This window comes from Hippopotamus amphibius, chromosome 4, assembly GCF_030028045.1.
Source record: "Hippopotamus amphibius kiboko isolate mHipAmp2 chromosome 4, mHipAmp2.hap2, whole genome shotgun sequence".
Classification (NCBI taxonomy): Eukaryota; Metazoa; Chordata; class Mammalia; order Artiodactyla; family Hippopotamidae; genus Hippopotamus; species Hippopotamus amphibius.
The window spans coordinates 121,363,462-121,390,995 of NC_080189.1; the positions used below are offsets into that span (position 1 = coordinate 121,363,462).

Sequence of the window (27,534 nt, forward strand, 5' to 3'; positions counted from 1 at the left end):
ATGTATAATGGATATTGGAATGTGAATACTGGTCATGAGACCTTGAACATTTTATTTAATTTCTATAACTTTCTTCATATGCAAAATGACCATCTTAGTACCTACAATACAGTGTGTGTACAGCATGTGGTACCTGGCACAAAGTAACACTGTACCTGTATTTACGTGTACTCTTTATTCATCAGCAACAACATGGTTACATTAAAAAGACAGTGATGCTGACTGCGGTGTCCATACCCAGGCCCAGTGCCCGTGAGCGTGAGGCCACAGGGAATTCTCCTGAAGGACGCCTTGACACACACTCTCTGAAACTCATTCTTTCTGACTATGACATCATTTGTTTCTTAACATATTGTGTCTGTCTCTCTGTCCACATGTATGTATATCTCTGCATCACCTTCTGTTTTTCATAAAATATTTTGTAGAACTTTAGAAACAGAAGGAAGACACACACACACACACAGAGATCCTCCAATTCAGTCTCCACAGGTACAGATGGGAAAAACGGGGCTGCGTACGATGACCTTGTTTATTCATTACAGAAATGTGAGTGTAAAAACATACTTGGGATTATAAGCATAGTCCATATTAATTCAGAGGAATTTGTGAAATAATAGAAAACTCAAAGAAGGTGAGTTGCCTGATGTACTACAGAGAGAAAACAATCAATGTTTTCATGTCTCTGCATCCTGTCTTTTGTTTATAGTGTATACACACACACACACACACACACACACACATGGTAAGAAAATTGGCATTATCTTATAAATATTTTTGCCACCTGTTTTTCTTATAATATATACAACACATTTTTCCTACAGTGCTAAATACCTGTCTAAATGTGGTCATTAATAGCTGCAGCAAATTCCTTTGTTTCCTAATTTGCGCAATCTGTTTTCAGCACTCGTCTGTCACATAGGTTGCTGTTCATATTAATTATCAGCAAAACAACGGTGCTGAACATCCTGTTTTAAAATTTTTACACATATCTAATTCATAAAAAGATGAATATGTAACCATTGAATGTTAATGAATTTTTATGCACTTTGACAAATCATTTTCTATAAAGGTTGTACCAATTTACTCCCCCACCAGCATCATATGAGATATCCCATTTCCCCACGTGCTCTCAGACACTATTATCATTTTTTAACCTTTGCAAATTTGATAAGCAGAACATGATATTTCATTGTTGCCCTAATATTCTTTTGATTACCAGAAAGTTCTAACATTGTCATATATTCATAGGTCACGTGTAATTGCCATAATTTCTTGTTAAGTAGCTCTACTAAGTAATCCTTTCTCAGCTTCGGCTTATGTCCCTGCAGATTCTTTTACACAACGTACGGAGGCCTTCCTGGAGAGATGCGCGGTGTTCACGGGTACCGTTTACACTCCTTTGCTTCTCTCTCCTCCCGTGTAACGTTTTGAATTTCAACCTTAATCTCCAGGGTGCTGCCCCTCCCCATCATCCCTCGCCTTCCTCTCCACCCTCTGAGCTTAATGAGCATAACATTTCCACCAAGAAACCCAGAAAATCCACTCACGCCTCCATGATTCCTTTATTTGGAAACTTAAGGCTATGTCATTTCAGTAATGTGGACGTTACTTTACACACACATACGCAGAATTCTTGTACTAGAAACTAATCTGGAACGCAGCTGACCTAACTTGAAATGGTTCTACTACAAGTTATCATAATGACAATTTCTGAATCCCTAAGAATACTCCACTTTTTTCTTCTCACCAACATACACTATCTGGTTCTTTCTTAACACCAATCCCTCTCTCATCATCATCTACTGTTTTAAATTTATTGACATTGTTCGTGCTACCTTGTGCCTTTGCTCTGTTGGCTATTATTAGCCACAGCTCAATAAGAACTGTTAGCGTTTTCAAAAATAAAACCAACAACTAATTTGGAGAGCAAATATATTTTTAAAATACTTAGAGATTTAGGGAACTCTTCGAGAAACATTGTATATAGTTTGCCATACATGGTCTCTTTATGAACTTACAGACCAGGCAACAGTTTTTCAAAGCACTTAATCAAAATTACATTCACAGACTGAAGAAAAAAATAGCTTTAACAAACAGAAACAGAGATGCACTTTTATTATGCAAAATGTCTTAAACTTTAATACTCAAAAAAATAGTAGCATAGACCAATACTGTCCAATAGAACTTTCTGTGCTGATGAATTGTTTTAAATCTGAATTGTCCAGTATGGACCTACTAGCTACATGTGACTACTATGCACGTAAATGTGGCTAGTGAAACTGGGAAATTGAATTTTTAATTGGACTCAATTAATTAATTTTAATTTTAAGAGTCACATATGACTAATGGTTACCATATTGAACAGGGTGACAGTGGACCATATACACATGTTTAAATAGAACATTAAATTTCAAGTATAATATTTACATTAACCTATTTTTTATTTCTTTGCATTTTGAAAGGCCTTAGAATTTTAGATGTGATTCAGTGATACATTTTCAAATTTAAGCATTTTACTTTGATTTTGCCCAAAATAAAACAATTTGTAATTTAGACTCAGTGGTAGGATACCTCCATTATAATTACTTAGCAACTAAAATAAAAGAACATATTGACAATCTATGAAAGAAACAAATAGTCTTGGAAAAACATGAAGTTATTTTTTCTTAATATTTATGCACCCCAATTAAAGCTCTTTCAGAAGGACTGAGCCTCATCTCTTATTTTCAAAGTTATCAGGGTCTTTTCATTCATTTAAGGACGGATTGATCTACAAGTCGTTCAGTAAATTGTGTCATCTTACCTTGTCTCTCCTCAAAATGAAAAACACTTCAAAATTATTCATTTTACAGAAGATAAAATTGCTTCTCTTTACCATACAGCTTTATTAGGTGCTTCTATTGTCAAGTATGCGCTAGCTCACTCTAGGCTCAACAAAAGGAAGAAGAAATAGAAATTATGACATTTTCCCCATAAAGTATCCTCTCATAAAACTCTTCCAAGATGGAAAGCATTATGCAAAGTGATATTTTATTGCTTTAATACATACATTTCTTTTTTATTTAATTAATTAATTAATTTTATTTTTGGCTGTGTTGGGTCTTTGTTGCTGCACTCAGGCTTCCTCTGGTTGCTGCTAGTGGGGGCTGCTCTTCATTGCGGTGCTCGGGCTTCTCATTGCGGAGGCTTCTCTTGTTCCTAGAGCCGGAGCACAGGCTCTAGGCATATGGACTTCAGTAGTTGTGGCACGAGAGATTCAGTAATTGAGGCTCATGGGCTCTAGAGCACAGGGTCAGTAGTTGTGGCACACGGGCTTAGTGGCATGTGGGATCTTCCTGGACCAGGGCTAGAACCCGTGTCCCCTGCGTTGGCAGACGGATTCTTAATCACTGCACCACGAGGAAAGCCCCTAACACATACATTTCTAATGTACCCTATTTGATTGATCTTGATTTTTCAGAAGAAGCAAAAATTTAAGAATTTTCTGGATATTAGAAGTCACTGATTAATTGTAACATATTTGAGGATTTTTTTTTAGAAAATCTGTGAACACAGAAGAATAGTGAGAGGAGAATCTGAGAGGTTCAGATTAGCACCTCACAGTCACCTAAACTTTATGTTGCCTTATCCAATGCTGAATTATAGTATATATTAATACAATTAGAACTTTAGGAAGAATTTTTAGTTTTGTTTTATTTTTTATTTTATTTTTTAAAATTAATTAATTAATTGTCTGTGTTGGGTCTTCGTTGCTGCACGAGGGCTTTCTCTAGTTACAGTGAGCGGGGGCTCCTCTTTGTTGCAGTGTGCAGGCTTCTCACTGCAGTGGCTTCTCTTGTTGCAGAGCATGGGCTCTAGGCCCCCAGGCTTCAGTAGTTGCAACACACGGCCTCAATAGTTGTGGTGCACGGGCTTTGTTGCTCAGCAGCATGCGAGATCTTCCTGGAGCAGGGATTGAACCCACGTCCTCTGCATTGTCAGGTGGATTCTTAACCACTGCACCACCTAGGAAGTCCCTATTTTATTTTTTTATCTTTATTTTTTGGCCGCACCACACAGCATTCGAGATCTTAGTTCTCCGACCAGGGATAGAAGCCATGCCCCCTGCAGTGGAAGCATGGAGTCTTAACCACTGGACCACCAGGGAAGTCCCAAGAATTTTTAAATGTTTGAGGCAAAAGCATCTTCTATTTGTAGGTGCCTTATTTCACAACTCCAACTAGCTAATTCTGTTAATGTATTGCATTTTCATGTGGGAAGCTAATGACTTCTATAATAGTGCACTTTTTCTCTCAAGAGTCTCTTTTTTCCTGAGTCTTTATGCTGGGAATGAACTTGCAGTTGTGCCATACATGCTATTTACATTAAAGAGTCCTCTCAGTAAATGGTGCTGTGTGCTAGGCTCAGTTGGAACTGGAAAAGAAAAGAAATAATCATTTGGGATTATTTCTTCAGTCATTAAGCATTGGCAACATATAAATAAGGAAATGTTTAGCTAATCATTTACTTGACAATTCAGACAAAATATTAAAATATTTATATAAATATAAGAATCAGCCAATTTGGGAAATTACTCATACATTCTCTATGTGAATGTTAGTTTTCAAGACAGACAGATGAACTAGATCATGGCTAATCATGCCACAGGGTGCTCATTAAACTGTTTTCATTTGCGCTAGAGTGGATATTGATTGGAGAGGATTCCTGGTGTTTCCATGTGATCATTCTGTCCCTCCTGCTGATATTGCTCAGAATGTCTAAAAAAATGCAATTCCGCAGTTACCCATTGAATCGTACCACCTTAAGAGTTTCATTCCTGAATTTTATTCTCTATGTGTTAGTCTGCTCAGAGACTTATTTCGTTTCATTTAAAGAAGTGTTTTAAAACCCCTAATGGGTATTATAGTTGGTCTTGGCTTTGTAAAGATGTAATAAAACCATTGAAGCTGTATCACCACAACTAAGACTGAAAGTTTGGTTCATCATTATTTTGGCTAACTCTCTAAAGCAGACACATGAGCTAAATACATTTCTGGAATCAAATGAAAGCTTCTAATACTGGCAGGAGCTACCAGTAAATACATTCCTAATTACTTGTTTTTGACAAGGATATGTCTGAAATACAACAGAAATGACCATTTAGAGGCTGTCATTAATTGGCAGGTCATCAAACAAAAGTCATTCTCATTAATTTCTTTTTTGTTAAATTCATCTCCTCCCAACAGTTGGAGCTGTCTAAGCAGGTGGTAGAACTAGCATGGCAAAAAAGGTCATTGATTCCTTTACCTCATTTGCATGATCAATAATTAACTCCCAGAAGCTGCACAGTCATGTCCATAGTTTGAGCTTTTCAAAGTGTAATATGAAATTAAAAGAAAACTAGTATTTTAAACACCTACTAATATGATACTGTGCAATCAAAAACCCCCATTGCAGTGATCTCATGGCAAGTCCATATTATTTATTTATTTCCAAGAACTAAATTGTTTAGCAGAATGCATAGGAAAGCAGTATACAGGAATGTGTCCTGGTTAGACAAAGGCAGAAGCTGAGTAATCGTTTCATATGCCTTACAAGTTAAAAAAAAAAAAAGAGAGAGAGGAGAAGACATGATTCATGTACCTCAAGAAACCTTACTAAATACCATGAAATTAGCAACATTTTCTCTAATGTTGGATAAAGTTTACACTTTGAAAATTACATACGCATCTTTCACTTATACCAAGAAGATGTGAATTGGATTAACGTTTTTAAGCATTGTTTCCCAGTCTAAGAAACCTGAAGATATATTCGATGAACGGCTCTAGAAGCATTCCTAGTCCCCAAAGAGTTCATTTTGGGCCACTCCCTCCCTATTCCTCTTCTGCAGTAGAATTTCATGGTGAATAATCAGAAATGGGTGAAAGAATATGAGTGGAGAGAAACAGAAATATGTGTAGGTTATGAGTAAATGTTTGACTTTCCTCCTGGACGTGTAGGTATCTACATTTCCCGAACACTGTTACTAAAAGACAGCTCGCCGTCTCCTGGGCAGCACACTCCTGGTTTGTGTCCTAGGGGAGATCTTTATGGGTTTTATTGACTTTAATCAAAATTTAACCTTCCCTAATATAAGACGGGAGACAAATTCCTAGAAGCCTGATTCCAGGGCTTAGATCTATAGAAATTAGATCATCACATGCAGTATATAACCAGTATGGTCTATGGTTGCCATATTGAAATTAGACAAAAATTCTATCTGACATTTATTGAACACTTACTATGTGAAAGGGATTATTCTAAGCAACTTTCATTTACTATCTCGTTTTAATTCTCAGAACAACTCTGTGATATAGGTACTGTTATCTCCATTTTATAGATGAGGAAAGTGAAGCACAGGAAGGCTAACACAAGAACCCAAGGTCATGCAGATACCGAGTAGCAACACTGGGATTTGAACCAGACTGTTCCAATGCATGCATTATTAACCACGATGACATGTGACTTCCCAAGATTGGATATTATGATATTTTAAAATTAATGTATAGCTTCCCAAATAATTCCTGATAGATATAGTAGTATTCAGAAAATGCATTCCTGTCACCATAAGCGTTCCAAGAGCTAGGTAAAATACTGATAGCGCTACTTTTCCATTTACATTTACCAAACTCAGACAAGCTAATTAGCATAAGGCTTAGGTCTCTTTTTTAAAGTAAATTTTAAGTATATGTCATCAACGTCTTGTTTTGTTATAAAATACATTTGCTTGTATTTATCTGAATTTTACTTATTGAAGTCCTTGTCAAAGTCTTCCTCTAACCTATTCCCCAGGCACACCGCTGGATCTGCTGTTGAATTATTATAAATTTGTGCATGCAATATAAGTGCTAATTATTAACCTTCCTTGGATATAACACTGTATATTTAATAAATAGCAATACTGATTTTTTTTAATGATTTAAGTTCTACATTCAATTTTATTAGAGAAACTTAACCTAAACCTTTGGAACAATCAGACTCTTATTGTAGCTAAACCAGCTTTATTTAGTCTGTGAAAAACTTTTAATTACTACACATTCCTAAAGGACTCACTTTAGCTTTAGCTTCAGAGAAGTGGGGTCATCTTACCTTTTTGATTTCATATGTCAGAATCTTTCAAAATTTATAAATCTGTCAAGAAAATGTCTTAAGTATACTCTGAATGACAATGGGTTTTGAGCCCTGCTAAGGTAGTGAGAGATCTGAGACCCTAACCAACGTTTTCAACTTCTTTGATGAAAAGCCTGCTGGGTACATGGGCACATGAGTTTCAGATGTTGATAATCAACCTTTTTACAGGGATCGATTATTTAAAATTTTTATTTTAAAACCCCATCAGGTGAAAAGCATATAATTCTACATTCACTATTAAAATGCAGTTGTCTTATAAGGGAAGAATGTTGAAAGTGGATTTTTTTTTCTATTTTTGTTTTTACAGATGTCCGAAGAAGAACGATTTATGAATACCACCGAGTAGAACTACAGATGTCAAAAATCACCAATATTTCCGCTGTGGAGATGACCCCATTGCCTAGTAAGTTAACATGTAATCATAGCTGGGTGGGGAAAAACAGTTTGCAAGTTTGATGATCCGATTTGTTTATGCATGGGTCTCTTGATCCTGCGTGTATGTGGGGACATGTGGTTAATTTTCATTTTGGTGGCGCAGTCTTCTCTCTCCTCTGCCCATGCTGCCGATTGGTCTTGATGTGTCCATTCTCTCCTGTTTCCAGCATGTCTCCAGTTTAATGGCTGTGGCCCCTGTGTATCGTCTCAGATTGGCTTCAACTGCAGTTGGTGTAGTAAACTTCAAAGGTAAAAGAGAATAATGCAAACTACTTGAAAACTTTACAAAGACTTGTTGCTTCTACTCTTCCATTGAATTTTGAGTGTGTCAGGTGTGTTGAGTGGATACACATGAACGAATGTACATGTGTTTTAAAAAGCACCAAAATGCAAAAAATGCTCAGACGTGGGAATTGTAGTATTTTCCTTTGGTTGCTCAAAATGACCAAGAACTTTTGTAGTCCATGAGACAATTATCTGACATATCTTTGTAACCGCTATGGGGTTCTATAGATGATGATTGTGATTGATGAATCTATAAATTGATGCGATTGGTCCATACTCTTCAGAAATCATGGTATGACATATCTTTACGATAACAAGGATGGTTTATGCATAATCACATTAACATTCTTAGCAAATTCCTATAAATATCTCAAAGGCTAAAAAAAAAAAAATCTCAAAGGCTACTAACCAAGATTAGAAGTGCAGTCTGAGGCTAAGGAATAGAGTGACACTAACTGGCCTCTACATAAATAGAACGTGTGGTTTGGGCTGGATTGTAACTAACTGACTTTAAAACTTAAGCTGCATCCCTTGCTGTGTCAAAGAGGTTTACCGATTTTCATGAATGGCAAAGAGGATTTTTCAGTCCGTAGAGTTTTTCTACGGAGACTGAATGACCATTTGTTGGAAATGCAGAGTGAAGATGTTTAAATGTGTTTTATTTACTCAGCCGCTTTGTGCATCATTGTCCCAAGTGCTGGGAAAACAGCAGTGAGTAATATAGATGTGGTCCCTGCCCACCATGGAGATTCCAGTCTCTCTGGGAATGAGTCCCCTCTCACCTTCAGAGTCTATGAAAAATCTGCTTCTTCCTCTAGGAAGAGAACTGAGTCTTCAAGTTCGCACGCGTTCCACCAGAGCTTTCTGTTGTATACGAAGCTGGTGTCTTATCATCTTGCTGCAGCTTTTGCTGTAATGATAGAGGCATGTTCAGGAATATTTTTAAAGTTATTGAAGTATAAAGACTAGAATGCCAGTTCCTCGATAATCAGCTTTGGGAAACGTGTGACTTGCTAACTTTGGGACAACCACTACAGTATTTTACATAGAGCAATATTATTTACAGTAACCTCTGTTTTATTTTCAGTTTAATATGTTGTTCCAGTAATTTCCTTTGTGCAGTGAATTTCAAATAATGAAAAAGCAAACAGGCTTATTAGCATTCTTAAAAGTGGATGTTTAACTTGGCTGTACCTCCAGCGTGGGAAGAACTGCTATAAAATTAAGGATTTGTAGTCATTTATGTTCAAATACTGCTGACGCTGCAAATTACATGCATATCAGAAGTTAGTCAAAATCCGTTTAGCTAATGACCAAATGAATCTAAAGAGATGGCATTTTAATAGGTATATTTAAGTAGCACTGAGCTGAGACATGAAAAATGCCCAAAAGAATTAAGTAGAAGGTCCTGATTTGGGGCGCATACCTAATTCAAGTTCCAGTTCCGTGGTCATGTCCTCTGAGAACTTTCCCTAAACCATGAGTCTGTGTGAGGCACCCAACCCCTGTGGTTCCAGCATCCTGCACCGACCTCCATCATTAGCGTTTAGCTCAGGGCTAATGGACATTTGCCACTCGTCTGTCTCTTCTGCTAGGCTCTGGGTTTATTAACGGTGAATTGTCCTTACCTCTCCACAGCCTAAGAATGTACCCGATACTGCAGGAAAAAAGAACGAGTGAATGAATGATGGTTAGGTTCCAAAGAAAGGACTCATGATTTGATTTGTCTGGGAATGAAGAGTTTCCCAGCATGACAGACTTTCAGAGCTGAAACCAGGAAAGTTGAGGGAAAACCAGAATGAGTTAGCTACCCTAGCTAGAGTACTATTAGGACAATTCTCGACTGAAACGATGTCGTTATAAATGAAGGTCTGGGACGGTAGTCTAGAAACCTACCTTCCACTAACCGTTGCATTAATTTTAAAAAATATTTGTGGTAGAAATAAATGTTTAAAGTTCCAAACCGGCAATTTTGATAATCAAACCATATCTGTAAGTCACGAACTGTTTTATACTGTCAGTGCTCCCATTTTATTGAGAAATTTCTCTGCCAGACATTGTTCCAAGGAATTTTCAAATACATTTAATTCATATAACATTTTTATAGTAGAGGAAACTGCGGCTTCAGTTATTTGTGCAGGATCTCAGAGCTGTTAAGTGATAAGTTTGGGATTGAAACTCCATCTGTGGGACCCTGGCCTGCCGTTTTGATGCCTCACGCCCATCAGGCTGCGAGTGCACTTAATCTTAACTGCTTCCTGAAAAATAGTAGACATCCTACTGAAAAGATAAATATTTCTGTAATTAAGGGTTCAAGAAAATTGCGTGGTTTTGAAATTGACATAAAAAGAATGCAAAAGAGAATCAAGCTAAGCATAAGATTTTTGTATATTACTGAAAGCATAGGTGTTTTTAAAGATTAATGGAAAAAAGAAAGGTACTGATGCATATGAATGAGGAAGGAATTTATCAAAGAACACTATTAAAAAAACTCTGAATTTTCTGCATGTTACCGTTTGGTGTTTTGTTGCATACCAAACACTGGTTTAAAATCTTGGATTTATTTTTAATTCCTCAGCAACCCAGTTATATACATATCAAACCCTGCTTAATTAATTGGTTTAACTATGGCTCATTGCCCTTTTGTTCAACTTAATTTCCCCACTGCATTTTATTAATTTCTCCTTAGGCCTGTGAGCATCAAAAGTTTGCTTTTGCTGCCCAGAAGCATTTCCCCAGACTTTAGAGCTTTTATCAACAAATTCAATAAAACAAGAGACATCTTATCCTAAGCAGCACAAAAATTGCCTCTCAGGCTGTTTTCTTCCACCCTTCTTACCTTCTCCTTTGTACTTTCCTATCCCTGAATGATAATCAGTTGGTGGCCATTATCAAATTCTCAAGTTGGGCTTCCTCTAAAAAGATAAGATAATTTTAATTGGTTTGTTTATTTCCTTTAATTCCCATTTTTCAGCAAGCCAAAACTAAGGCAAAATGTTTGTAATGGCTTATCCAGGGTCTAAAAGAATTTGAGTTATAGGAACATGTAATGAGATCCATGATTAAAAATGTTTTCTCGGAATAGGTGGCCGTTACTTCTCGGTAAGGGTGCTTTTGTTTCTTCACTGACAACTGAGAGGACCTGAATCAACCACTTTCAACTATACTTTTTATCTTCATTCATTCAACAAAATTTTTTTCATATCTCTGTGTTCAAGTTACTCTCCTGGATTGTGAATTCAGTGATGAACAAAAGAGAGAAAATCACTTCCCTCATAGAGCTTCCATGTTTAGTATGAGGAGATAGATTTTAAGCAGATAGATATGCAGGAAATAAAGTTAGTGGTGGTGAGTGCCATGGCAAAAGAAATAAATCAAACATTATAAGGGAAAACATAGCAAAATCAGTACGAATAACAGGAGTTTACTTGTTGGTTTCATGCTAAGCAATCTTGTCTTTTTGAAGAGACCTGGTTTTTTATCAACCATTACCCTCCAAAAGTTTGGTTTTTAATGGAAATTATATTTTAGCTCTTAAAATATTCATTCACTCATTTATTTACTTAAACATTTATTGATTGCTTTCCACATTTATCTAAACAGAAAGCACTGAGGTAGCTAGAACGATAATCACACATTAATCAAAGCCAAAGTTCTCATGGAGCTTAGAGTTTAGCGTATGAAGCAGGAAAATAAATCAATTGATAATTAAGCTAAGAAGTCAGTTGATGGTGAGTATCTGTCGCGTTTGGAGAGCCAGCAGTTGCTCTGGACTGAGTGGCCAGGTAAGGCTTCTTGGGAAAAGTGATAGACTCAGATCTGAACAATGGGGAACCAGCTACACCAAAATGAAAGCAAAGAGCATTTCAAAGGGAGACAGATTACTTAGTAATGGATTAGAAGTGAAGGAAAAGAGAACGATATGAATCCAGGATACTTCCTAAATTTTTGTTTGGGCAAATTGGTGGATGCTGGCACTCGCTTTTTGAGATAGGTAAGATGACATATGAAATAGAGACTAGGGGGGAAAGAAATAAAGTCTGGTTGGGGAGTAGTTCAGTTTGAGATGCCTATCAGACTTGCAAGTGGAAATGCTGAGTAGGTGGGGATATATGAGCCAGATATTCCAGGAAAAGATTATGGCTAGAAGTTCAGATTGGAGAGTCATTATCATATAGATAGTATTTAAATTCTATGGACTGCATGAGATCAGCTGTGAAGAGAGTGTAAATTGAAAATAGAAGAGATCCCAGGAAGCAGCCTATAGCGAGGCGTAATGAGGTATGATGCTAATTTTCCATTACATAAAATTATTTTAAAGTATTTATATACATGTATGTTTCTGTAGACAGAGAATACCTCGGAAAAGGTACCTAAGAGACTGATAATAACATTTGTCTCTAGGGAAACGACAGTGAACAGGGACAGGCAGGAGAATGAGTATTGCTTTTCATTATGTACTCCTTCCTGTGATTTGAATTTTGCCACATGGAGTTGAAGACAAAAGGAGGAATCAACAAAGGGGATGTAAAAGAACCTAAATTCTTCACAGGGTAGAAACACAGTCTTAGCCTCACTCATCTGAGTGTCTCCCATAGCACCCAACTCAGAGCCTGACCTAATATAGGATTCCAACACATACAGGGTGGACTGAACTATCCAATAACTGAGGCCAGAAATTTCCACTTTCCTGAGAATTCTAATTGCTCACTTTGGCTGTTACTCTCCATTGGCTTTGTCAGTGTCAATGAAATGGCTATAGAAAGAATTAAGCTGATGCCTGATGTTGACGTTAAATGCTGTCAACGTTCATCATGAAGCATGTTGAACACTGGGGACTCAGTCTCTTGGTGCCTCATTTTAAAAGAATGTTCCACCTTATATTTACTTAGTTCCAATCAAAGTTGTCAGACTGGTATTGGTAAAAATTTGGGAATAAATATATTCTATGATTCCACCCATTGAAAGAATAAATAGAACAGGCAAACCTCTACTAATGGTAAAGACATGGATCCACAGAAGAGCACTACAGCATACTTACTTAAGAAAAAATATGAGATGAGGGAGAGGTGTTTTTGAACAACTGCTGTCTATTTTATTTTTAACCGGTGGTTTCTATTGCGTCTCCCTGAGCATCCTCTGGCACTGCCTGTTATTTGCCACCAAATGAATTGGATTCCTTTGCAATAGCAAGAAGAGAAATAGAAAGAAAGAATCACATGCAATATATCTCAAAATTTCTGAAAATACATAAAGTCAGAAATATTGGCTAGTAATTCATTAACAACATGAAATGTGTTATCAGCTTAAAATAATTAAGGATATAAAGTCACAGCTAATTTTTTAAAAGAGAATGTACTTATTTTATCATATTCTCATTTAGCTTACAGAAATTAAACTACCTACGTTTGGGAGAGAAAACAGATTTGGAGAGGACAAATTTAAGTAGTGCCGCTGATTCAATCAGTAATCTTATGCTTCTGAAAAACAACACCAGGGGAACTTGAATATATCTTTCTCCTTTGGTCTTGGTCCATTATACCCCTTAACATGGGAACGTTTGCAGCATTGAGTGTGACTCTAATATTTAAAGAAACAGTGAGTATTTTTCATATCACATGGTCCAGAAAGCAAGCCAACAACTTCATCACCAAAAACCCCACACCTCACAGTCCATTCTGACATTGGAGGAAGAACTGGTTTTATTAAAGGACGGAGTGTCAGGCTCCTGAGAGGGCTGTACTAAGGGAATTCCAAGCATATTTTGACGGAGTATGATTTTTACCTACTTACGCACCTGAATATCCAGCCCTGAGATGAGGTGCAACTCCACTGAAATCCTTAGAGGGCCCTACAGAGCCATATGAAGTTGGTCTGATTTAACAGTAAGGCTTAACTTAGTCCAAGATTTTAAGATTGAAGGAGAGGATCAGGAACCTACAACTGTTGAGTCACAAGCCATATACTCTTGAAATATATGGTCAAGTCTGAAATTTGTAAAATTAAGATAAATCAGTAGATAGCATGAATATAATTGCACTTGCTTAAATTCACCTTTTATATCCTGGACAAAGCCATAGCCTGTAACACTTTTGATGTTATGGTCTAATAAATTCACATTTGAAGCTACTTGTAAATTATACATTTGTATGATTTTTTCACATAAGGAAACCTGTTAGCTTTGGTGATAAGGTGTGAAGTCCAGACCTCATAATCAAATAGAAACCATTTGAGAAATCTAGGGGCCCTGATCCAAAATTAATTATAACCTTAGGCTTATTTCAGTGGGTGGGGGTAAGATAAAGTTCTGCTTGGAAGTGCACCTAATGTCAGACGGATGTTTAGAACTCACCAAGCTTTAAGAATTTGAAATAAACTTTTATTGATCTGTGTTCCAATATGCTGACTTTCAAGTTGAAATCACCTCCATCTGCCTATCAGAATTACTGATTAGTAATATTTTGATTGCTGAACATGTTACTGTTTTCAGTATATAAATTGAATGTCAGATTTAAATACAAAATATGAAGCTATTCATAACTAACAAAATCTGCTTTTATCTTTGATAGAAAATATGTCCTTGCTGAACTATCAGATCCAACAAAATTATTTTATCGAAGAAAAATTAATTAGAATTCTCTATTATCACTCTGCCTACTCATGATAGACAGGAGGAAGACAATTGCTGTCATTTCTGATTGGCAGCATCAGGGAAACATTAGGCTTTGATTATATACACTCAGCAACAGTGGATAAATTGCCCATAGATCTGAAACTGGTGACCACAGTAGCATAAGTCTAGACTAAATGAGATTCTTTCTCTTTAGTTTATTCTTATTAAGTATATTGGACTTTCTGTGTCAGGGAGAACTAGCCAGCCAAGGTTCAAGAGGAGCCCAGAATGGAAGAAAGCATTCCTGAGTTATTAAAAAAGAATCAAAATTCCCCAAAATTGAAACTAGAGAGGAGGCCATGTTTTGTTGTCTGAAGTGGACTCGACTGGATGTCTGAACACCTAGTGGCACAGCCAGCAACTAACTGACTAATCTTGGACAAATCAATAAAGCTGTTTGACTGTATGTGTTAAAATGTAAAATCCATATGTCATCAAGATATATTTGTTTCTTATGCTCTTTACATCTGAGTGGCCATAGGTTGAGTAGTTCTCACATATTAGTACAGTGAAGAATTACTACTAAAGCTTGTTAAAATGCAGATATCTCTAAAACCCTCCAAGGGATTCATATGCAGTAGGTTCAGAGTGGAGCCCAGGGATTTAACTTTTTAACATGCCTCCTCGGGGGATCCCAGGGTAACCTGAGATGGGCACAGTGGAAATGCTGCTCCTGCATGTGTGGGCTGAGAGTCCTATAAGCCTCCAATGCTTAGGCCAAAATTGTGTGGGAACATTTACTCTTCATTTGGAATAGAGATACACTAAAAAAAGTTCTGAAAATAAAAATATTTGTTGTTAAAATCCATCAGAAGTTAATGAAATAGATCATGGTAAAAGAAAGCAAGAAATTTTTGGATAAGTATAGCATATATAATAAATAAATCAGATGATTTTGGAACACTGTTAACTAGTTAAAATTGTTGGGATATCTTTGATTTCTGAATTTTTATTGAATTACTGCTACCACAGTAGAAATTCACTGTTCTAAAAGAATTAAGGTGCTTCCACAACCTAAATGCCCATCAGCAAATGAATGGATAAAGAAGATGTGGCATATATATACAATGGAATATTACTCAGCTATAAAAAGGAATGAAATGGAGCCATATGTAATGAGGTGGATAGAACTAGAGCCTGTCATACAGAGCAAAGTAAGCCAGAAAGAGAAAAACAAATATTGTATGCTAACTCATATATACAGAATCTTAAAAAAAAAAAAAAGGTACTGATGAACCCAGTGACAGGACAAGAATAAGGATGCAGATGCAGAGAACGGACTGAAGGACATGGAGTTGGGGGCGCAGGGGGCGAAGGGGAAGCTGGGACGAAGTGAGAGAGTAGCATAGACATATATATACTACCAACTGTAAAATAGATAGTCAGTGGGAAGTTGCTGTGTAACAAAGGGAGATCAGCTCGATGATGGGTGATGCCTTAGAGGGGCAGCACGGGGAGGGTGGTGGGGAGTCACGGGAGGGAGGGGATATGGGGATATGTGTATAAATACAGCTGATTCACTTTGGTGTACCTCATAAGCTTGTACAAGAGTGTAAAGCAATTATATTCCAATAAAGAGCTTTAAAAAAAAAAAAAAAAAAAAAAAAGGTGCTTCCAGAAATACCATACAGCCAAGATAACTGTTTTTGACGTGTAATGCTTATAAGTGGTGAATTGAATTTTGAATTTATTTTAGTGCAAGGCCCTTTATAATCCTTCAAATTTAAATAAAGAATCTTAGTATTTCTCTTAATTAGCTTGTCCTGAAATATAGCATAAACACAGTTGTCTTTTAAGAATACAGAATTAAAGTCTATTTTTATTTCCTTCTGAGCATTCCAAGCCCAGCTCTAAGTGTACGAATTTTTGCATGTGAATTAATCATAATCATTAATATAATGAGGTGTGATGTTATTTTATCCATTACATAAAAGCATTTTGAAGTATATTCTGATATAGAGAATACTTCTGAAAAGATACATAAGATACTAGTGACAGTGTTCACCTTTGGGGAAACTGCCATGAATTGGAAATTGGCAGGAAGAGAGAGTATCATTTCATCAGATTCCTTGTATAGAGTTTGAATTTTCACCATATGTACATGTTACCTACTCTGAATCAATCAGTAAACAAAAAAATATATAGTCTTAAAAGAAAGGAAATATATATTAAAGTGTATTAGAAAAAATTAAATACTCTTTCAGAAAATTCTTAAGTTAAAGAAAGGGCCAGAAAATTATCAGTGTTAAATGTATGGGCTACGTTCCTTTCCCTTGAAGAGATGGAATTGGATTTATTAGCCTTTTGGATATAAAATGCATATAATTCTTTACTTTTTTTGAACAAAAAGGTACTGAGCTATGCTAGTTTTAATCTATGTCTATATCTATATCTCTCTATCATCTATTTTGCATTTTGGTCTCTGTCTCCTTTTTGCCACTGGCCATCTGCCAGTCTCTCTGGATGCCTGTGAATGCAGAATGGCAACCAGCTTTCTTTTTTCCAAACTCTAAAGCAACAGGTGCTTGAGCCAAAGTCTCCTGGTAACCAAGTTCCCCCTGAAATATCAAGGCATCTTTAAAGTCATCTTTGATTTTCCAGTCATTGAATGCTGTGTTTGCATTCCATCTGAGCACCATTAGCAAACTAGAGATAAAATCTGTAGAATTATTTAGCATCACATCTGTTTTTAGCTGCTTTTTCAAGATTATCCAAGTGATTTTAAAGTTTTGCTTATGTGTTAACCAACTGTGGTGGCTGCATTTTATTTGGTTGTAATTCAGAAAACTAAACTTCAACAAATGCAATCTAACAAACAAATAGGGAGTAGCTAAAAATGGAGCATTTTAGTGCTAAATTACATATTCCATTCCCTTAGCTGGCTTGTACTAATGCAATAATGATTTCCCCTGGAAATAATTAAAATTTAATTGTCCAAGAATGAAATTGAATTTCTCAATTTAGAAACAGTAGGTGCTAAATTATTATGGGAAAATGTGATCCTTTAAAGGACAAGGAAGTCAAAATTTAAAAGCAAAAATCAAATTTCACAGTTGGCTTCCATTGAGAAAAATTGACATGACTATTGAGTAGGAGGTGAACTTTTGATTAACAGTCTTATAATGAAAAGACTGATATTGTGGTAAGAAAAGAAATTTAATAAAAGTAGTTTGTGGTTTAATTATTTGTTTTGCTGGAAATCTAATGTCAAGATATAGAAAAACATTCAAAATACAATATGTTCATACTCAAGCCAGCTCTTTCAACACTTACATAAGACAATGATAAAAATGTCATTGGGATAGTTTCTGATTTTTTGCTTCCTGCTGAAATCTGTCTCTGAGAAAAGCTGAAATATGATTTTTTCATATTTCTTGATATGAACATACTACTTAAGATTCTTATGAAATTTTCTAAATGCTACAGAGTTTATTCTCCCTCAAGTCTTGAGTCAGAGATACAATCTTGTCCATCCCAGAGTTTCGAGGGGAATTTTATGGTAGGAGTTCTGTCACTCATGGAAAAGTTCAGGAAACCCAGTGATTCAGCAATGCATGTAAGCAATCCTGTTGTTTCTTTAGCTCCAAGAGCATCTAAATAGTGTTATTCTAGAGATGTATCCTTTTATATAATTGTAGGGCAGTCTGACCAAGCTGGTATACTTTATTAGGGAAAACAAAGAAGAAGATATTTCAGGATAAAAATGATTTATTGGTTGAACAAAGACTAGCATTTACATTTTCCTTTTCTGGATCATCATAAAATGGATTGGCTGATTCCAGATTAGTGGTACTCATTTTTTTTTTCTCCTTCCTAGAGAGACACTTTCTCTTTCTCCTCAGCTCTAGAATTTTCCCTTCAGTGACAAATCATAGTCAAGGGGGAGCAATTCTCTCCGTGTATCATGACCTTGCCTGCATCGATTTCTAATGATAGGCTCTCCTAAAAATACACAGATTTTATATTCCTCAAATCATGTCTCTTGACCAGCAGAGAAGACCTCTGTACTGACCTGTGCCCTGACCAAAATTAATCGCTCTCTCCTCTGCGCTCTGCTGGCACACAGGTTTGTTTTATCCTTTCCCAGAGTTCCTGCTGCTGCTGCTGCTGCTGCTGCCGAATTGCATGAGCTTTGAAAGAAAGGACGGGGGTTGTTTTAAGCGTAAGAATGCCTTACCTTTGGAGATGCTTAACGTAATTATAGTACCTACCTTTTATTCTATGCTTACCATATGCCAGGCATCACAGGAAAGCCTTTACTTCCACTAAAGTCTTTTAATTCTATTATCACATTCAATCCTTGCAGTCACATTAAGAGGTAAGTGTTTAGATCCCTGTTTCATAGACTAAGTAAATGAGAATTAGGAAGGTTGAGAAGCTTTAGCCAAGGTCCTGAAGCTAGTAACCAGTGGAGCCAGGATTTAAAATACAAGGTTTCGAAGTATGGGTGGTTGGAGAGATGAAGGGAAAAATAAATAGGTTAAATTTCTCCGTTAGGCGTCTATGCCTACTCTTAGCACATGTGGCCTTGCTAAGTATATTCACATGCTGGAGAAGCAATCCAAAGCAGGTGTCCATCGGGGGAGAGGAAAAAGCCTTCCCCTTGCCTACTTAAAGGGGTTTATTAGCATATTTACCCTAACGTCTATGTCTATTCAAAACTTATCTGAATGATTTGTTGTAAAAGATACATATAAAGTTTTCTTTAATAATAATTGAGGTTATATTTGTGCCAAGTGCGTAACTGACAAGCTAGAGTCCTCATGAAAAAAACAAAAAATATGAATTGGAGAAAGTAATACAAATAACACATAGATAGAATTCTCAAGGGAAAAAAAGATTTGTGAATTATCTATTGATTGCATGCAGCAAAAATGGCATGTGAAGAGTTTATTTCATATGGGAGAGTTAGTCGTCCTGTATTGCTTTTTGTGTGTGTCAAGTTTTCTACTCATATATCAGAAGATGGAGCTAAAATGGACCCATGCCCTCAGTCTATGAAAATACAGAATAATCCTTGATGCTGTATTTCAGAGGAAGGGGCATAAAATCCTTCAGAGACTTAAATTTTTGTATGCTAGCATAAACCTAGATTATCCAAAATAAAGTGAACATGGTAGGAGATAAATATATTAGGAAACTTGACTAAAAAGACTTACTGAAGTTGAGCACAGAATTTGTAACTAGAAATGTCTGTGAAGCATGGAGATCAGAGTCATGCCCTAAATGCCATACGCCCAGTTTTCTCAGTACAAGCCTGCTTTTCTGACTCAGAAGTGTAGTGGTTTGACCTGTAAGTTCATTATATGGTCACTGTACTGAACAGCGTTATGGAAATCCTTGCTATTGTCTAAGTTTTAACTGCATTTGTGTGTTCAGGATCTAAGGCAGAACTAGAACTCCTAGGTTAAATTCAACTGTTCTCCATAAAGGAATTCCTGGGACAGAGATCACAGGACCCACAGGCCTGAAGTATTTATGCTCCGGCCCTTTACAGGAAAAGTTTGCCAAACAAATGGAGGACGTATGACAAATATGTTGATTAATAAGAAGAAAGGTACAATACATATTCACAATAAATTATTTAGGAAGAAAATACTGACTGGTTTTGAGGGGGTTAATGAAGTAAACAGTGACACTTGGATAAATGAGATGATTCTAGTGATTATCGCCTAAGGAAACCAGCAGACAGCAAATGAAGGACCAGGTCAAATTAATATAATAGTGTTTGAAAATTAATGATATAGAAGATTTTGAGAATGTTGAATTGATGGGTCTTCTGAACTATTAACATGAAGATTTGGATCTAGATATCCATTCTCCACATGCTTATAAAGCTTTTGCTGTAAATATTTTTTCCATCTGGTTTAAAGGGGTGCTCTAGAATGCTAAGTCAGTTTCATTAAAAGCAAATCTGAAAAAAGAAACTACACATCCAAGAATGCTTCTGTTAACACAAGGTGACACTAACTGTATTTTACGAAGCAGAAAATTGCTTCACACCCAAATTCTTAAAATCCTTCTTTTTGCTGCCTTTAATAAGATATAGAACATTTGTACACGAGCTGCATAAAACTGTAATAGAATTAGCATTTAGTAATTTGATATTTTATATGCCTGACAAATCTGATATAGAATAAAGCAAGGAAATAAGGAAGCAGAGTGCTCTTTTATGATCAGAATCATTCCTTAAAGTGGAATGAACTTACTAATACATTGTTAGTAATCTACATAAGGACCTGGGCTTCTACAGTTTTAGAAACAGACCCTTCCAGATGAGTTCACAGATTTACAATGAAGAGAGAATAATAAAATTTAAAAAGAAAACAAAACTTTATACTAAAAGCCACTACAAAATTATACATATTTTTTTAAGCATTACATTACAACCTCTTGATAGACTTTAAGAGGCAAATTGAACTCAGATGTGGATAGATAGATAGATAGATAGATAGATAGATATGATAGGGATATATATTTCAAAATACTTAAACATGCAGTTTTAAAATAATAAGAAAAAATAAAATAATAAAGAAACCATTTTGTATAACATTGCAGCAAGCACTAGAAATCTTTGAAGTGTTTCCACCAAGATCAATTTACTTCTACTTGGAATAATCACTCTTAGGACTTTAGAAGATAAAGCTGAGTTTACCATGAGCTGAAGATATGCGTGGAGAAATAGGTTCCTTGAGCAAAATACATTGATGAAATGGAGCAATGACTATTTTCAAGTTTGAATGATTAATGTAAACAAATATGGACTACCACACGTATATGAGAGATATTCTAATGTAACCTGGATGTTAGAAAAGTTATCTCACAAAATAATATCTCTTTAAGGATATAGAAGTGCAATATCAGAAATCATTAAGCAAATATCTTTTAAATGACAGTGTTCTGCTGGTCATTATAAGATTCACTCAGGTATTATTGTCTGGCATTAAAATGCCTTAAATTACATCTTCTATGGACAGAGAGAAAAAGTTGCTTCTCTTCTTGGAGTGCCCTGTCAATGTTATATTATCATATTTTAAATGAGCTCACAGTACTTGTCTAAAAGATTTAATTACATTGTAAAATATAATGATAACAAGCCTAGATTAATTAATGGGGTGAGGTATACAAATGATTTAATAAAATGGTTTTCAAACTTTTTCTTCTGAAGCAGGAGAAACATTTTTGAAAAATGAAACTTCAAATACAAAACAGATAAAATTAGATCTTGTAGGGGGTTCATAGCCAGGCCCTCCCATCTCCTCCTCACCCAATATAGCAGTCATTGAAGGCCTCTGCAAAACTAAACCCTGAACTCTGGACAGAGCTTGAAAATCTATGATTAATGCAGTTTTTCCTATTTAAAAATAGTAACCTTCCTAATTCACCCATTCTTTCTGCAGATCATTTGCAAGGACCCAAATGCACTGTGATTAGAAACACTTTATTTCTTAAGGAGATATGTTGGGGGGTGGGGGAGAGAAAGAGAAAGAGATTGATTTGTTTGGGACGGCTTATTGGTTACTCTTCCTGGAGAGATGATGACAGATGTCTCTTTTATTCCCTTATAGTCCTTTCCTAAATGGTAGACAAGGGTAAAGAAAAGTTCATCCTATGGTTCTGTGAGAAACTAAAAATACCATCTTATATGTTTCTCTATAAATCTCAGCATTCCAAGTAAAATTCTGAAACTTTTTGTAGTAAAAATAAATAAATAAATTAGGATACAGGCCTTTCTTTGATGAGGTGATCATCTCCTCGAAGGGATTCTGGTTCCTTACCCAAGCCCAGCTTTGCTATCTCGGCAGAACAGAGGTGAGTTGATTCATGCATCGTTGATGTTCCTGGGGAAGATAGACAGCTCTGAGAGACCAGGAGCCATTAATCTGAGCACCATGGAATAAAAACTTATTGGCGAAAGGGTAGCATTTTTTAGAGGCACGGCACACCTAAACCCACAAGACTTTATGTTCCTTTTCCTGAGCCAGCAACAAAGTAAAAGTCACTGCTCTTTCTGTCCACTTCAATGCATTTGAAAGTGCCGTTGAAGTATAATATTTGGTATGAAGTCAAGAAATTTTAAGAAAGGGTGTCAAAAATCAGAATCCTGAAATATCCAGGGGTTTTATTTATAACTGGGTATTTGCTTCAATGGCTCACAGCCATGAGCATGAATTTTTTTTTTCCCCTGAGGACTCAACTCTCACTTCTGTTCTACCAAGATAGCAAAGTTGAATGCTTGGCCAAGAATTTTTAGATTCTGAAAGAATTCATTCATCAAATAGAAAAGATTTCTTCTCTATTATATCCCTAACTTTTGTGGCTAAAGAAGCTGGGTCAGTACTTAAAGGATATTTTATAGATTTTCAGTTTTAGATTAATAACTGGTTAGGTTATAATGTCTTCTTTTTCCAATAAGCACTTTTCGACCTGTGCTAAGTGCTGTAGATGGTAAGAAAGCATAAAATAACTTGTATCTATTGAGTATTCACTATGTCAAACACTGGAAGGGTGCTTCATCTATATTATCTTGTTTAACCCTCACCCAGTAAAGGTGGATTTTACAATCTCCAATTTACAGAAACTAAATCTCCAATAATAATTGGCCGTAGATCTTACCCAATAATCTCCAGTAATAACTTAGAGATGAATCACAGTCAATCAATGGCATAGTCAAGACCTGAACCTAGTTTTATGTATGCAATTCTAGAGCTCATGCCCTTTCCACTAAAGCATTCAGCCTCAAGTTTTTGCAGTAGTCAAACAAGAATAAATGTAAGGAATACTGCCAAATTTGGGTGAGAATTGCAAAGTGACAGTTATTGAACACATGTCAACTACTACATGCTCAAACGACATCAATAACCTCCACTTCCTTCCTTTTCTTTTCCCCCTTATACCCATAGTAAATGATGTGTTGGGTTTTTTTTCCTGACAGTGCCTCAGTAGTATCTTGAAATTATTAATCAAGTTAATTATTAATTTAAATCTAGAGACTCCATTGCTCTTAGTGCTTGAATTCAGAAAGGGAGTTGAGTATGACAAGGGGTGTTCTCTTTCCTAATGAGACACAATGTGCTGTGCTCCCAAATTCTTCAGAATGTGCTACAATGCTGTCCAGATACAGGACTCCAAAAGTTGCAAATTTAGTTAGGTGGAAAAAAAACATTGTTTTTTTGTTTGGTTGGCTTGGGTTTTTTTTTTCAGATCTTTATTGGAGTATAATTTCTTTACACTGTTGTGCCAGTTTCTGCTGTACAACAAAGTGAAAGAACATTGTTTTTTAAATGTAATACTCACTTTATACAAATATTCTAAAAGCTACAAAAATGATTAATTTTGCTCTTAGGAATAATTACCAATAAATATAATCTTCCTTTTTCTAAAATAAAAAGTGTGACATATTATTCATGTATATGTCATCTGAAGAAACAAAATGAACTGTCTATTTACTGTAATAGTCTGCCTTCAATTACCATGTATCTTCTTTGAAGAATTATGGTGTTACTAAAGGAGCTGAAATCTTTCATAAATAAGAAGCCAAATTGTTAAAATGTGTTTTCAGTCAGATTCTGGCAGGTTACCAAAGCCACATTTAAGATCAATCAATGAAGAAATATTTTCTTCATAAAGTTGGGATAAGTTTGATTTTAAACGTTAATAGCCTTTGGTAAACTGAAGACTTTATACTCATCTCTAATGGCATAATTTTTATCAGATAGTAAATGTTCTGTTCTCAAGCTGGGTGCTGTCATCTTGATTGGAGGTTGCACTTGGGATAAGGAGAATCTCCATCAGAGGACCCTTCCCTGGGAGCACAGCCTGGGTTCAGTCTCAGAGAAGAGAAGAGTCAGATGGAATGGTGAGGAGACTTCAATAAAACAGAAAGCAAACAAACTAAGTATGTTAGAAATTAGAGGGAAATGATTTGAAAGGGAGTTGGTAGAAAGCAAATGAAAATGCTGAGTCTTTGTTGTTGTTTGAGCCTCAGTTTCATCTAAGCCCCAGCAGCTACCCTCTTCTGCAAATCCTAGAGCAGATCGTTTCTTAAGCCGGCTATGTTGACAGATGGCTCAGTGACCAGAGATGTCTGGTTTCATTTGGAGATATATACTAATCCCAGTGTTTCAAAAAGAGGAATACCTGCAATTTTTGTCTTTTTAGCAGCCTATGATTTCCACCCTACTCAAAAATTTTCCCACTCATCTCTGAACATTTAACCCTAAGATATCCATTGGGTTCTAGCTGACTTCGTCATTGTAATATTGAAGTCATTAGCTTTTCAACTTTCCAACATCATAACAATTAGTACTTTGTATCTTTAACGAGGGTTGTTGTAAGTCTCAGCAGTTCAGTAATTCTACTATGGCTACCTTGCTTTTGCCAAATGAGAGGCAGGAAGCAGTTAATTATTTGACTGTTTTGCCAAAGCTTCACTTTCTTGGTTTCTAACCTTGCCTCTTCAAACTGTACAGTGCACTGTTGATTAGAAGTAAGAGTAGCCATTTTGTCTTGTTTCTAATTTTAGGAGAAACACATTGTCTTTCTTCATTATATAGGATGTTAGCTGTAGATTATTCATGGAGATCTTATATCATAGTCAACAAAGTCAAACTACTTAAAACATGGCCAAATGATGAATACTCCATGAATATAAACGTGGTTTAGTTTAAAGAAATCTATTAATGCCATTTATAGCACTGGTATTGAAAATCATTTAGTCATCTTGATAGATGGGAATATATTTAATAAAATCCAATATTTTTTCCTACTTAAAAATGTTAGCAGACTGAAATAAAAAGGTGCGTATTAACATGATAACAAATATTACTTCAAACAGTGGAAAAAATATACCAAACATTAATGTCCCAGAGACATTCTCATCAAAACAAGGAAGAAGGCATGGAGGTGATTACCACTATTAGGTACAAGAATTCTATAACTCTGGTTAATGCACAGAGAAAAGGAACAAATAAGAGACATGACTATTGGAAAGGAGAAGCAGAGTTATTATTTGTAAATAAAGGAACCAGATACAAAATACACAGAAGTCAATAGCTTCCTATGTCAGAAATAACCATCCAGAAAATACAATGATTAAAGCTCCTTAACAATAGCAAAAATAGATAAAATAGTTACTAACAAACTTAATAATGTGTAAGTTCCATATAAGGAAAATAATGAGAGTTTGATGAGGCACTTAAAACAACACCTGAATAAACATTTCAGTGGATAGAAAGCTAGACTATATTAAGATGTCAATTATTTCCACATCAGTTCCATCAATAACGTTATTTGGAACATCAGAATGTAATTATAAAAATCACAGAGAAGAATAAAGCATGAGACAACTCAAGAAAAAATTTTAAAATAAGATCGATAAAGGCAGACAAACTACTAAGTTTAGATAAATCATTATAAAACTGTAATAGTGAAATCATTATAGGAACTGTACAAGAAGGAACAAGGCAATCAATGGAAGATTATACAATCTCGGAAATAGACCTTAACATATAAGTTTATTATGTGATAAAACATGCAATTCCAAACACTGGATAAAGGTCTCTTATTCAACAAATGATCCTGGGACTCTTAGCCATCAATCTGAATAAAATTTCTCTCTTTAGATTTGGTTCCAACTTCATGCCATACACTATAATAAATTTAGAGTAGGTTAGAGAATTGAAAGTAAATAATAAAATAATGAGCTAAGGAGGGACTATGGCAAATTTTACTTCATGCCAAAGTAGTGGAGGCCTCTCTGAGCAAAAAAGCAAAGAAAGAAATCTTGAAGAAAATGTTGAAAAACTTCACAATGTAAAAATACAAACCACTGTATGGCAAAAAAAAATCATGTTTAGAACTAAATGGCAAATTACAGACAGATGGTATATTTAACAGAAATTTAATGCTCTTATTTTATAGACACCCTATTAAAAAAAGAATAACCCAATTGAATACAGTGAGGAAAAGAAATCCATATACACTTAAAGACATAGACATACAGATTGTTGATAAACATAGTTTAAAATTTCACCTCACCTGTAATAGAGAAATGCTAATTAAAACATGACTGTCACTTTAATCCATCTAGTTGCAAAAAGAATGATGGTATGTATTTTTTATAAGGGCTAAAATGACATATGTATGCTCATATATAGGTTGAATGATTTTTTCCAATTTTATTGAGGAATAATTGACATACGTCACTGTATAATTTTAGGGCTTCCAGCATGATAGTTTGATTTACATATATTGTGAAACGGTTACCGCAGTAGGTTAAGCTAACTTCCACCTTCTCATATAGATACAAAAAAAAGGAAAGAAAAAAGGAAAACAATTTTCTTTTATAACATAGAATTTCCTTTTTTAACAACTTTCCTATATATCACACAATAAAATTTTTATAAAGCCATATAATGGAGTATATGCTGTCATTAAAAATTAACTCTCAAGGGATATTTATGGACATGGAAAAATGCCCAATCATATTAACTGTAAAAAAGCAGATTATCACGTTATGATTCCAATTTGATTAATACATAAGTACACACAATTATACATTAAATAAAGATGGGTTGGGAAATAATACTAACAATATCTTAGCTTTGGGATATTATCTAATTTTGTTTCTATACTTTTCTATAATTTTCTATTAAAATGATTATTTTACAAACCAGGCAATGCCATTTAAAGCATAAATATGATTAAAATTGTAAACTATTAGGATAGTAGTATTCAAACTGAGGGTTGCAATTCTGGAGGGTCATGCTATCAATTCTCCAGTGAATTGCAACCAGTGTTTTTGTTAATGGAACAGAATGGAATACAAAATATCTCTGTGCTTTATTTGGATGTTTTGAAAAAAGAAAAAAAAAAAGCAGCATCACAATAAATATTTAGTTTCAGCATACACAAACTACACAACCATACACACATACCCAGATATATAGATATCTAAACACTTGATGTTAACTATATTACAATATGGTTTA

At 35.4% G+C, this 27,534-nt stretch overlaps 1 protein-coding gene across 1 annotated transcript in view; it reads left to right on the forward strand.

Moving 5' to 3' along the window:
* PLXDC2 (plexin domain containing 2) overlaps positions 1-27,534 on the forward strand; it is a 400,818-nt gene that overhangs the window by 294,496 nt on the left and 78,788 nt on the right. Inside the window, exons 8-9 of the mRNA XM_057731187.1 lie at positions 7,457-7,552; positions 7,752-7,833. Coding sequence (XP_057587170.1) covers positions 7,457-7,552; positions 7,752-7,833 — 178 coding nt within the window. The remainder of the gene's footprint in view (positions 1-7,456; positions 7,553-7,751; positions 7,834-27,534) is intronic.